General features: G+C 38.9%; 1 protein-coding gene across 3 annotated transcripts; it reads right to left on the bottom strand.

The window, feature by feature from the left end:
* Positions 1-344: 344 nt before the first annotated feature.
* Positions 345-9,606, bottom strand: LOC117266141 (antizyme inhibitor 1-like). Of its 3 annotated transcripts, none has more exons than XM_033641096.2 (12): positions 9,375-9,606; positions 7,657-7,778; positions 6,117-6,327; positions 5,761-5,934; positions 4,951-5,123; positions 4,510-4,644; positions 4,221-4,302; positions 4,006-4,080; positions 3,527-3,692; positions 3,079-3,194; positions 1,692-1,912; positions 345-1,605 (listed from the first exon to the last, which is right to left on the bottom strand). In XM_033641096.2, exons 3-12 carry the CDS (start codon positions 6,216-6,218, stop codon positions 1,491-1,493), a joined length of 1,359 nt encoding a protein of 452 aa, XP_033496987.1. In that variant the 5' UTR covers positions 6,219-6,327; positions 7,657-7,778; positions 9,375-9,606; the 3' UTR covers positions 345-1,490. The 3 variants fall into 3 exon arrangements, with proteins under 3 accessions (XP_033496987.1, XP_033496986.1, XP_033496988.1); XM_033641095.2 differs by lacking the exon at positions 9,375-9,606 and adding an exon at positions 8,558-8,813; XM_033641097.2 differs by lacking the exon at positions 9,375-9,606 and adding an exon at positions 8,558-8,813 and having other exon boundaries at positions 1,692-1,909.
* Between the last annotated feature and the right edge of the window lie 4,476 nt (positions 9,607-14,082).

Genomic DNA, 14,082 nt, shown 5'->3' with positions numbered 1-14,082 from the left:
ATGGTGAATTTCTTGACAGTATTTTCTAATTTACATAGTGATAAAATGAGATGTCCTAAATACCCTCTGTAAAAAAAACATTGACTCTGTCAACAACAAAACAAATTGAACCTGGTGTTATCTCATGTTCAGATTTCTGCTCTGGGAACCTATGTTAATAACCACATACTTAATAAGATCATGCCTTTATCTGCATATTGAAACATATATTTTCAGAAAACAATTGCCTTAATGTTAATAATCAATTGGGGAGGTTTCATGGTGATATGTATTACTTACAAGTTGTATCCTATTACTGTGGTATCTGCCCTTACTGCTAATAAAACAGACACAGGGAATCACAGTCCAGTCAATGAGGTGTTTATTACAGTTCATGTTGACAAGCACAGATACTGAAGTTATTAACAGGCAAACACCTGATAATTCATCATGCCTTGAACACAGATAAGGAGACAACTTCACAAATATGGTACACCTTTTGTAAGCATACTTCCCCCGTCAGGAAATAATATTCTTACAACAAAGCCCTCAATTTTGAAAAAATCAGATTCAATGGGAATAGCAAAAAGGGATTCTAGCATTATAAATACTTTTAAAAAATAAGAGCCCACTCCATGTCAGCTGATCCGTTGTCCATCAACACTTCCTTTATTCTGTCTGCAGCACATGCTGTCTAATAAACCTGCTTTGCTATGCCGTGACATAGCAGTTACTTGCCGGCCCTTCACTAGTCAGGGAGCAAGCTGCTCAGCACTTTAGAGAAACTCTGAAACACCAGTTTACTGGAGAAAACTGAGCCATTAGCTTTTCAGCCACGCCAGAGTGGACCTCACTAAGAATTTTTCCAAGGGGTGGATTTCATGGTGACACTGCACATTGATCACACTGGCTTTATTTACTTCATCATCAGGCGGATGAGTAAATGCACCTTCATATTCAAGCCTCCATTTCAAAACACTGAGGACAACACATTATAAATGTAATAATGATACCAAGCTCTTATCACACAGAATAAACTATACAACCATTAAAAATCATAAATACACATCCTGTAGCAAAGCATCCTACAAGATGTCAGAACTGTGTTTTTGTTTAAATACACCATTTCACTCAGGGATACACATCTTACTTTACAAGACTGGCAACAGCAATGAAGACATATATAATACATTTGTCAGATATAATAATTCTCAATTATTACATGTCTACTATAAGAGTGTCAACTGTAGTGCCATGGGATGCCTAAAGCAATGGGAAGAATGCATCTGTCTTGTAGGAGTCATCCATTTTGTTGCATACTAATTAACATCTACTGGGTATTCCAGGTCTAATCACTTACTATACTGTATATTGGGCTTTGTAAAAGGAAATATAGTCTGGTCCAAGCTATATCTGCACGGTCTCTTCAGTCAATTGCAGTGGAATGTAGACCAGAGGAAGCTAGCAGCAGAAACCAGTCACATTTAAAAGTCCTCCTAGTCTGATGATTGCTAAGCTGGGACAGAGAGAGCAGCCTCAGTTTGGCAGGAATTGAGGAAATAAGGGACCAAAGAGAAGTTCTTCAGCATAGTCTCATGGGTGACACCAGTGTCCTGCATTTCAAACCTGGGAGAGGGACACAAACATGAGTCCAGGACAAAACTTTGAGACACACGCCAAATTTGAAAATACTCCATTACTGAGACCCTTACCAGTCTCTGGAGGAGATGACATAGTACACAGGGGGTGGTGGTGAGTCAGTGGCAGCGCAAAGTGGCTGGCCCATGCTGTAGGCCCCTGCTTGGGTGAACACGAGCCAGTCTCCGATGTTGAGCTGAGGCAGCAGACAGTGCTCCACTACCTGGTCCAGGTCATCCCCAGAGGGACCCCACAGGCTGCTGCTGAACACTGGAGCATCCAGGGATGTGTTCTGCTAAAGGGAAAGAAAGAGGGCACAGATCTATTTATTACATTTATTTAGTTATCCAACACAACATCAATCTCTGTCCACTGGAGATGAGGGTTTGTAACTCTTTCAACTAGACTGGGTTAGGGTTGCCATAAGCCCCAGTTAGCCTGGCCTGTTTACTAAAACAGCTACATGTAAACGTCTTTACTTAAAATCTACCAATAAGTGGTTTTAGATTTTTACATATTAAAATTCAGGATCACACATCTCTCTTAACATTATACAAGACAATTAAATAGTTTGGGAAAACCTTAGTTTTTTGCTTTGTTACAGCAGAGTGTGCGTCACTATCTCCTTTGTGAGGTGTCACAAATGAGGAGACATTTTGTGGAATGGTGAACATGGTCAATATAGTGTTTTCATGTTTACACACAAATGTTCAGCTACCCTTCCACTATATTGAGGAATAGCAGCATAAGAATGCACTACTGAGGTCACTGCTACAGGTAACCTTCCAGTAATAGCTTTTATTCAGGCTTCTGATTGGCCAAAATCCTGTTCTTCTTTGCATGGCTATAGGTTTAGGCTTACTGTTGGTTTGGCATGCTTGACAGCATTTCAGTTGTATTTTTGCAATTTCATTTGGACAGAGACTAATTTTTTTTTTACAACAAAGTTTGTGTGGACAGTATTTTTGAAACTCTCTTTTCAAAAACACCCATGTACATGTACAAGGCCTTAGTCAAAAAAATGTAACGCAAGAAGTGATGTGCACACAAGAGGATGGAGAGGCTTCATTGTAAGATGCACAATTCAATAAATAAATCCTATAAAATGAAAATGCTTTGATTCTATTCTGAATCTCATAACTCATGTACTTCCACAAGTAATGACTCCCAGCCTTTGTTTCTGTTACTCCATCATCCACAAATTCCTCAAGTTAAACGGATTATTATCACAATTACAAAATGATGTCCCTGAAACCTCTGATTTGTTATAATTAAAAGTAACACTGTGGTTCTTCCGTAGTGATTACATAACCTATCATAGGACAGTCAGAGATCAAAGATGATTATGTACTGGGATGAGATGTTTGGCTAACGAATGTTTAAACAGAGAAAAAAATCTAAGAACCAAAAAAAGTTTTGGTGTGGTAACATCACAAGCATGAGAGATTCTGTGAAACTCACCTTATGAACAGATGGAGCAGGAATCAGTGCCTCAGAAAGTTTGCTGGCAAACGATCCATACACTCCCTCGTTCATGTAGTACTGGAACTCTGGCTCATCATTGGGAGATGGATCATCTGTTGAGAAAGAATCTGTGTGATTAATTCATTTTATTCTTACTCATATTTTCTTTCATATTACAACTTGTGAATCACACATTTGTGTGGTTCTTTTGACTGGTTGACTTTAAATGATGCAATTTTTAAAACAGTTGTGTGACATTTTTACAATGTTTTGTTGCCAATTCCAAATGGCAGTCCTCCTCATGGTCCTACAGTATGCTGGATGAGACCAGTGAGGCAGTCAAAATGCACCGTGTAAAGTCAAAATTTTCAGACACATAGTCTTATTCAAATAAGCTTTAATATATTTACTAATAAAAATCCTAAGTGAATACCATGCCACTGACCATGTGCCTGGTCCTGGCGATCACGTGCCACCACCTCTTTGGAGATGACGTTCACTGCCAGAGTGAAAGCAGAGGACACAAAGAAGTTGCCGGGCTCAGCAATGATGGAAACTCCAGTTGAAGAAGGGAAGTAAAGGTCCACCATAGACATGACTGCACTATTGATCTGTAAAGTAGGAACAAAATGGGAAGACCTTTGTAAATAACATTTAAAATGTTATTTAATCTAATTGCATGTCAGCCTTTGAAAAGTAGTTTAACTCAGGCCTGATATGAGACACTGTATTTCATACTATGATTTTTTTCTTTTCTGATAATTTAAAATTAATCTCATTTTAAAAAGTAGTCAAAACAGTGACGAAAGATACAGCAAATTCCATATCATGATGCATTTCTCACCCAGTTTTGCTTACAAAGGTTGTACTATCCCATGTGTCCCTAACTGGTATTATGCAAAAAGCAGAAGATAAGAAACTGACCAGTTGCAGCTGGCTCTCAGAGCCACTGAAGCCACCTCCAATGTCCAGGATTTTCATGTTGAAGCCAATTTCCTCCTAGACCACACAAAGATTTATAAATGTGTAACCAAAACACAAGTGATGACCAAAGCACTCAGTGTCCAAAACATAACAGTGTGTGATAGAAGGCAAAGGACATGCTCGTCACAGAGCTAAACATTAAGAATATTACTTACTCCCATATCAAAGACACAACGAGCATCAGATACAGCATGAACGTACACCTGGTCATCCTCACAGGAGCTGGAAATGTTTGACCTGTGGGGAGGGCAAAGGGCAAAGGGGCAGTTAATGGTCAAACTTTGACAACTTCACGGGGAGTTAAAATTTTATCTTGTACTATACTGGACTAAATTAATTGTTCAAGAAAAAGCTAAGGTAAAGAGCACTGCTGTGGACCTGAATGGATCTGAATGTTTCTTAAACATGCTTCATAATCAGACATTGTATTTTTGCAGGCCTCACCTGACTCCAACCACCTGCACACCCAACTCCTTAGCCCTCTCCAGCAGATGCCTGCAGTCCTTGAGGGAACACCCAAATGTCATGCTCATCTCGTCATCCTGGTTAGATACTTCTGTTGAAACCTGTAGCAGCAGCCTAAATTAAATAAAAGATCTTTGTTACTGGTTTGAAAAATAAGAAACCCAATGAGTTAAGTAAAAGTGCTACAAAACTAGAATGAGTTGACAAGCTGTTTTCAAGCTTGATTTCACAAAGCCTTTTACTGGCAATCCAAATATGCCAGGAGATGGGAAACAACATACTGTATTTAAAGTGAAATCCTGTTAGATGGATAGTATTTAATGATTCGTAAAAGCTGCCATTATGACACAAAGCACTGAATTAGCAGCTTTTAAGTCACGTGATCACTGGCAGTAGAACTAATACTTATTAAGCACTTACTTGGCATTGGGGTGGCAGCGAGAAATCTTGCGCAGCTCTGCCTCATTATCACACACCAGGAGGTCAATGCCATTCTTAGCAGCGTATTTAATCTGGGAGACCTGTTTGCAAATACCACCGTAGATGATATCTTCAGGGGGAATACCATGGCTCTGAACCAGCTCAAGCTCAGACTGAAATATAAAAGAGACAAAGACAGAGCAGTATTCCATTAATATACTCTATGTGGGCTAGACAACACATTTCATCATTCCATGTCCACTCTGCATGGTTTACTATTGACATAAAAAAATGATAAACAATATATAAAAAGGAAGGCACTGAGGTACACTGACCACTTGGTGGTGCCTTTATGCCAGGGACACACATACTTTGTAAGGGGGGTTCTTTTGCAAAAGAAGGCCAGATAATAAACAGATGTTAATAATTAATATATATTAGCCCACTGTGTTGGGGGGTACAGGTGATTCCCCCAGGCACTTTTTTTCATAAACAAGCAGTCAGTCAGTTCACTTTCATTTTGAATAAGAAAATGGTTGGCAGGCCATAAGTTGAGTATCACTGCTCTATGTCTATTCTACAGATCGTGGACCAAGAGTTGTACAATATAAATTCTGTGAAACACATGGTGCAATACAGGACTGAATTTGTCACCCTGAAAAATAACAGTTGTAAAGTCCTTTATAAACACTTAACTAAGTAATTTTCTGCCGAGTATGCAAGACTGAGCCTAAACACTGCAACCGTGATTACTTTCTGTGGAGAAATCTGAACTGACAACTGTGATAGGACATGAGAGTGAGTGAGTACCTTGTTGGTACAAATGAATCCAGTGCCGAGGGTGGCAAGAACTTCAATAACAGCTGGACTGCTGTTGCATCTCACAGCATAGTAGGGTCGAATTTGGGCCATGTGGGTTCGCCAGCGAACATGCTGCCTCATTATAACTCCAAGGTCTGCTACAAAGAATGCATTCTTCTCAGACTGTGCAAGAAGGAAACATAAATACGGATGAATCAAGCTTCTGAAAAAGATTGTCTGTATGTGACCTTAGCACATATAACAAGGCAATAAACAGTAAAATAACAGGTGTTTGAGCCAAAGCTAAGACAGTAAGAAATTCAGGTTTCTAAGTATGTACATGTTGTTGAAGTGAGCCCTCTTACCAGAGTTTGTTCATAAATGTGATTGTCAATCACGTCACAGAGGGCTGTGCCTCCCTCCAGTAGACCAACTGAATATTGTGGTTCATCAGTAATTCCTTTCATTCTCTCAACCGTTTTCTTCTAATCCGACAGGCATAAAGCACGTGGCTAGTCCGAAGTGGTCTTGCTCGCACCCTCTCGAGCCCCTGGGGTCCTAGACTTACGCAACAAACTGTACAAGAAATTGAGAAAAGTTAACAGAAGACACAAAGAAGCAAAACAAAGCAATCATATTAGGATAATGCATATTCATAGATGATGTCCAACTAGTTTCTAGTTTATTCAGTAGCTGGAACATAAACCTTTCTGACTAGATCCCCAATCAAGTCATTTTCAGGGAGCATCCAATCAGAGCACAGAGCAGGCTCTACGTTATAGGATAGCTTTGTGGAAGAGGCCTATTCTTCTAAAGAGCCGCTGTGAAAACACAGTCTGGGGCACAGAGTTCATTTACTTTACCATCAATTACTCCCAACAATCACCATTAATCCCTGAGCTGGTGACCCGTGAAGGTTCTTTTTGATGGCATTAAACAAGGTACAATACTGGCGGCGTTGTTGCCAAAACTTTACTTTCAATAATGTTGCACAATACATCGCAGAGGTACAGCAGTCTGGACTGGACCAGATGTGACATGGCTGTAGCTTTGGGAGGTATAATAGAGAGACCAACAATGTGCCTAGAAAGCCTGCTGTATTGCTGACAGCTGTGACAAGGCAGGGGCAACTGCTTGAAAAAGGTTCAGTATGCTTATTACTTCACCAACCCCTGTGAATTCTGATGTGAAATATTGTGCAGGAACAGTCTGATACAGAGACAGAGGGGCAAGGGTAAATTTGCAATTCCTCCTTGATTTCATTGTGATGCTTAGATATTTTTTGTAGTTCTACAAAAATATGTAATCTTAAATTATTGAGTACTCTGCTGAGACACAGGTTAAAAAAGACTGGGAGATGACTCAACCCTATCATCTATTTAAAAATCAACCAAGACTTTATGTAACTTAGAAAATGCTGAACTCTGTCGCTCATGACAGACAGCTCGTGCAATATAGTCACATGACACTGCAGAAAGAACTACATTGAAAATGTAGTAACTATTATCAGGATTATTATCTGTGACCAAATAATAGCCTCCTTTATTGCAGCAGAATCAGAGGATAAAAACAACTGCAGAGAAAAGCAGTCCAGAGCACAACCACATCTTATTTTAATAGAGGTTCTTAAAATAGACATTAAATACAAATTCTAAAAATAACTGTAGCCTGTTTGTGATTTATCTGCAGTTTGTTAACAGTTATATTTATTCCTTCTGACAAGAGTTTTTTGTTAACCTATTTGTCACAATGCATTAATACACATCAATATATTAATAATATCCATTCACACAGACACAAATACACAAATCCAAAGGAAATGTTTTTTTTGCATGTTTCTCCTTTGAAAATACCCCCAGTCAAACAGGATGAATTCATTCTTCAGTATTCACCTAATTTACTCACATGGATGAGTCCTGTGATGAACTCGTCCACTATCAGCTAGGATCCCAAGGTGGCTCGGCGTTGAAGTCAAATGGCTCCCGGTATAGAGCTGCCCCTAGATCCTCTGGATAGTTATTGTACACCTACAAAAGGACAGATGAGGACAGGGCACACAGATATCAGTCATTGATAAACAAACAACTCTGACAAGAACAGCACCTGTTTCCCTACTGACATATCCCCCAGTCAAACATAACATGTATGTCGTGTTTGTACATTCGAATCTGTTGTAGAGGGAAACAGTGGTGTATGGTTGAGCTGGTTTAATGTTAAAATGCAATGGGAGGAGAGTATGGGAGGTGGTCATTGGACTACGTTTGTGGTTTACTTTGATTGTGACACGTATTTTCTGTAATGGCTGTTTGTCAATGTTTGAAATGTTACCCTTAGCTAGTTTGGACCACGGTCAGTGAACTAAACTAACGTACTCACGATGACTGTTACGAATGACTGAATGGACATAGCTATGCCAATCACATCAAACAGTATTTTTTTAAAACTCATGCCCAGAGTGATTAGTCAAACACCAAACTGCTCGAGAGGAATACAAAACATTTAATATTTCTGACATACAGGAAGCTACCTAGCTTGCTACTGTAACACGTCGTTTTACATTCACTGGTAACGGTAGCATAAGGTATTAGCGTTAGCAGCCTAGCAACATACGATGCTATAACGTTGAAGGCTAACAGGAGCCAGGTTAGATATTCATTTTTCAATAATAATGCTACTAATATTACGCTATCCTTAGCCTCTTTAGCTAGCATGTATGTCTTGTTGGCACTAACGCTACGTCACCCGGTTAATTTAACATGCTAATTAGCAAGCTAACAACGCGGTTAGCTAGGTTAACGATACTTACGTCTGCTGAAAACCCAACAGAGGGGACAGAACGCTTTTTCTTTTTAGGCGGAATTTTTAAAGAGTTGTGGGGTTACTAAAAGAGAAAAGGATAACTGCCATAAACGAGGTGGATTAGTCGAGTTATTGTGGTCCGAGGTTTTGTCGATGTACGCTAGGCTAGTACGGATTATTTCTTAACGACCGAGCGGAAAACAACAGTGGAGGTCGAATGTGCGGTAAAGACAGACCGACAGACAGGAGCGTCAAGTTACTTCACACTGAAATTAACACGGATATATCCGGTGAAATATCAAAATAAAACCTACGTTAAAGTAATGCAAAGCACCGATGTTGGAATAAAAACGCAATCTGATAGTGTCGATCTCATAAAGTTTTTTTCAGGAAATGTTGATTCATTTTAACATAACTTAATAATGACAAATTTTAAAAAATAAAATTCCGGTCTGATTCTACTAAATGTGGGGAGTTTGACGCATTTTAGAAAGGAGGAGTTTAGAGCTGTCAAAACCAAAGACATCGACCTCAGTTTTACAACATGGTAACAGAAAACATGAGGAGCATCATCAAAGACCAAAGACATGAATTAGACAGTAATTAAACCCCAGCTTGCAATAAAAAAATAAAATAAAAATTAATAAATGATAACAACAACAACAACAGCGGCAATATGAGTATGCTGTTATATTTTTTCCCCATAAACGACGCAGAAATATTCCAGAAACAGTTATGGAAAAACCACCTTGTTTGAACTCAAGCTGTCTATAATAACCATACTGTATGTTAAACAGTCCAATGTCAAATTTTCCAAAAATTACCTGTGTTATGTCTCCATTGTGTTCCCCATGGCTCAGTAATAAGGACAAAATGTTGTCCAATAAAGTTTGCAGAGTCTTCCTTTTAGTCTGCAGCCAAAATCAACAGTTGTAAAGCACCAGTTCCATGACTATAGATGAATGCATAGATTTTGCCCCAAGTTCAAGCTCAAACTGGAATTTCTCTTCCCTTTGCTTTTATTGTTGTGACTTTGAGAAGTTGAGCCTGCCTCTGAAAATGCAGGGTCTGGGGCAGTGTTTTTTCCAAGGAGATAAATTTGCATGTCTCCCTCCTCAACACTGGAGGAGGAGGGTGCCAAGGAAAGCTCAGCTACTGTTAGCTAAACAGAAGGGAAGTGTTTTCTCTGGGGCTGCTTTGACTCCATATCAATACTGACATTATGCTGGTCTGAAGAATCACAAACCTTGGTAAAATGTCCCCAGTTCAAGTGTCCTTGTCTCTAATTACATGATGTCATGGGTTTTTAAATGTTTTAATGCATATTTGCAAATCATATCAATAGAATTTATTTGCAGATTTACTGTTTTAATTATTGTCAAATATATATTGTGTAAAATGTGCATGTGGTTTGCCTTTGAGTTCTTCTTAGGTCTAATGATCCACTCATGTCTGTGTCCTGGAGTCAAAGTCCATTCTCAGCAGTGTCTGTGCAGGCTTTTGGCTACTCATTGTTCCCTTAGTTTAGTGTTTCAAGATTGTTACAGAGTGACAGGAACAAAGAGTACAGCCTTTTATTAACTATAAAAATACACGAAAATGTTCTGTATGGCGTTGGATTATCTAGGATTCAGTGAACTTTTTGTTTCCATCCATCCAGATGTCTTTAGCTGTAAGCAAGCCTAAATCTTTACCATTCTGACTGACCCACGTCATATAACAGTGCATGATGAATTCCCAAAACTGTGAAATTCTTCAGAGTGTTAGATGAGTTTTGAGCACCTCTCAGGGAAAAATAAACAATAGCAGCATTTGTTTCACTAATAAAACTTTTGCTTGGAGTCCATTGTAAAGGCTGCAGGGGCAATGTCTTTTCCTCGGACTGCAACACAAAAGCTGTTCCGTGTTTTGTGCCTGTTTTCTCCAACGCTAAATGAGACTATGTATATATAAGGCTTAATCACACATAGCATCTAAAGTGGCTTCCAGTAAAGCACAATGTTTGATTTCCATTGTTTGGATCATAATAGCCATCGCAGCCACTGGGTATGCGACAGCGAGACATGTGTACCACCCACTGTGCGCGCAAATACTCCAGTGGCTGCATTGTGCAGCAGGAATTCTTATTTGCAAACATTACAAACAGATTACATCAACGCACTGATTTAGAAAGACCCCGCATAGATGAACCCTGAGTGACCAAAAGGCTCCAGTTAGAGAGGAACAAACAACATATTCCAACAATAAAAAGATAAAATAATAAAGCACCTTCAACAAAATTGATTATCCTTTTTGTTTTTAACTATAAAATTAATGTTATAAACAACATTTAATAGATATAAACACAGTCAATCAGATAAGACATCTAGACATTTACAGCATCTCTGCATACTGGAATAATAATAAGTTATTTACTCATCACATTCACATGAGTGACTGGTTAAACCCACCATGAACTGGTGTTATGCAACAGACTCTAGTGTTGTAAGTGTTGTGAAGTCACTCAGCAGCTCTTTTTTCCAGAGAATGTTGCTAAGTAAAAGGAACTCCAAACAAACTTTTCCTCACACTGATCTGAATGTCAAGTAGGGGAAATATAAAGCAACTGGCTGCAGGAATATAAAAAAGAATGTTATAGTGAATGCTTGTTTTCTAACAACTACACAGATGTGTAAAAAAAAAAAACAACAACAACATAATTGCAATCTTTAACACACCCAAATATGTACTGTGAAATGGCTCCATGTTTTTGGTTCTACAATATGCCAACTAAAAAAGGAAGTACCTATCTCTGGGCTGTCCCAGGACATGTCATTCTTAACAATGGTGTCACAGCGGTGGAGAGATACAGCAAGATATACCATGATGGTCAAACAATAACACAATCTAAAATATGATGCACATTTCACCCTTGTTTCCTCTCTGTCAAGATAGATTACCGAATAAGTCATTACAATAAATTCATAGCATAACTCTGTGTCAGTAATTGCAATCATTATATGTGGTTTACTGTAAAAGTACATTGTTTCTGAGAAGCTCATCAGGAAGACCACATCAATAAATACTGGAACTTTATGTTATTATGCTTTGTAAGATATTTCACAAGTCAGTCATGTTGGAGAATTCCAGTAATGGTGTGTGGATATAGCCCATGTTGCTACTGCATTTATGTCCTGCACTGCAATCTATGTATACACACACACGTACATTTACAAATACAGCTATTATGTAGGGTATTTGTGTCAACATGTATGCCTTTAGACCAAGTGAACTAAGTACAGGCAGGGTAAAGGGGTAGTTCAGATGTTTTGAAGTGTTTTTTTTTTTAAGGTATTTTTTGGGGGATTTTTTTGCCTTTAATTGATAAAAACAGTTCAGCGTGAAAGGGGGAGAGATGGAGGGAGTGACATGCAGCAAAGGGCCGCAGGCTGGAGTCGAACCCGGGCCACTGCAGCAACAGCCTTGTACATGAGGCGCCTGTTCTATCCACTAAGACACCAACACCCCTCATAGATGGTATATTTCATGCAATAGATGTTAGTCAGCATGCCCCCAGATTGGAGAGGCAGGCTGGAGTCTGACATAGAAGCTGAGCAATGCACTGCTGTGGAGGGTCAGCAACAAAACGTATCTTAGTCACCTAAAAGAGGCCCAGGTTAAAAAAAAAAAAAAAAAAAGCTAAACGCTAAATATTGCTCTCTTCAAAGCCAGATTCCATTAAGAAAAACAACAATTTAACATCTCTGACGAACAGTTACTTAATTTGTGTTGTTGTGTGACTTTAGTGTTTAAAATGGTTTGTCACCAAAGTCACACAATAACACAAGTTAACTAACTGATTGAAGCAGCGGTGGACCATCAGCTCCTGTGTTTAAGCTAAAATACCTGTTTTTGTGAGAGCCTGGTCACTTTGACAAGAGCATAGATGGGGAACTGAAGCCTTCCCTGTCAGAACAGGCTGTCTGATGGAAAGGTAAAGTAGCGAAAATACTCTCAATATAGCATATACTCATAACTGATATTAATTGTGTGTATTAATTGTATTATTGTGGCTGTCCCCCATCCACAACAGTGCATTCCTTAGCTTCTGTGTTGGACTCCAGCCTGCTTCTCCAAATTGGAGGCGTGCCAACTGACATCTACTATAGGTAATACACTGATCATACAACCCCAAAAATACAAAAATCTGAACTATCCCTTTTAAAGTAATCACGTGATGTGCACAGAGACCATCTTACCTGGAATGTGAGTGAACTAACTAACTTGTGTTGTGTTGCATTCATAGAAGAAAAACAGGGAGCATTTTCTAAAGAAACGGAATAAGAGGACAGGTGATAGTAGTACGTCTGTTGCAACATTTTTAAGATTTTTTTAAGATATTATAATGCTTCAATTCCTTTATAATACTTTAACACTTACATGCCTTATTCAGTAAACATAAACACAACGCAGACACAAATCAGAGGGTGTGTGTGAGAAGCTTTGATGGATGTTTACAGAGAACTATGGGAGTCCATGCAAGGACACAGTGTTGAATGCTTTGCGTGAGAGGGGATGACATTAAGCTTGTTAATAGTTTTTTTTTTTTCATTCAATGCTATTTATTGCTAAAACAACACTTTTCTGTCTTATTCGGGAAGAGATCACACAGCAGACTCTCAGCAGTCTGACCGATTATGGCGTGTGTTGTGTGTGTGTGTGTCCTGATAACATCCCGACAGACTGGCCTCTAGCCAGCCATGGGCAAACTCACCCTGCTGTTTGATGTCGAGGGTTGGCTCCAGGCAGACCAACCATTGTGTCCCAAACAATGAACCCCAGAGCCACTGAACTATAAACATGTCCCTTTGGGGGGCGTTTTCCTCAGATTCTGTGCAGGAGACACCCAAAGTCAGGAAACCTGACCTGACTGTTCCAAATTTAGTAACTCTTAAGCCTCAAATGCTGCTGACTTGGCATCCAGAATTGCCTGTCTGCTTCTCCAATAATGTAATAATACACTTGGAATGTTGACTGAGTCTCGAGTCTGGGGTCTTATCACATCTTGTAATCCAGGAAATTTGGTTAAATTCCATATCAGGAATAAAAAAACGTTGCCTCATTGATATGTTTTTGTAAAATTGACAACTGGTGGTTATTTATCAGGGGGGAAGGGGGTGGTGCAAAATTGGGGCAGCATATCAAATATTGTTTTAAACACTGGGGCAGGACTTTTTTATGGCTTACAGGAGAAGCATACAAATTTAAATGGCTGCATTTTGTATTTATTTTTTATTGCTGATTTTTACAGAAAACAAGCCAATCCCGCCGGGTTGGAAGGCATATTGCCTTTAAAAATCACCAAAATTTCACCATTTATCATAGCCAGAAACTGTAAAAACAGAAATTAGCATTGGCTTTTCAAATTCTTGATGTTCCTTGAACACATTATGTTGAAAGAAATGCTTCCATCAGAAAAAAACTTAACCAAATCTAAGCTTAAATAGTGGCGTTTCATCAAAATCAATTTATTCTACATGTCTCATTTAAAAT

Source organism: Epinephelus lanceolatus, chromosome 10 (assembly GCF_041903045.1).
Source record: "Epinephelus lanceolatus isolate andai-2023 chromosome 10, ASM4190304v1, whole genome shotgun sequence".
Lineage (NCBI taxonomy): Eukaryota > Metazoa > Chordata > Actinopteri > Perciformes > Serranidae > Epinephelus > Epinephelus lanceolatus.
This window is presented reverse-complemented; position numbering and strand designations above follow the sequence as displayed.

Bases quoted from the DNA above. Each gene is read 5' to 3' on its own strand.
- LOC117266141 (XM_033641096.2), bottom strand. From the start codon at position 6,218: ATGAAAGGAATTACTGATGAACCACAATATTCAGTTGGTCTACTGGAG. The intron at 3,693-4,005 runs GTCAGTTTCTTA...CCTACTTTACAG, and splicing joins CTGAGAGCCAGCTGCAACTG to ATCAATAGTGCAGTCATGTC. The intron at 1,606-1,691 runs GTAAGGGTCTCA...TCCCTCTCCCAG, and splicing joins GTCATCTCCTCCAGAGACTG to GTTTGAAATGCAGGACACTG.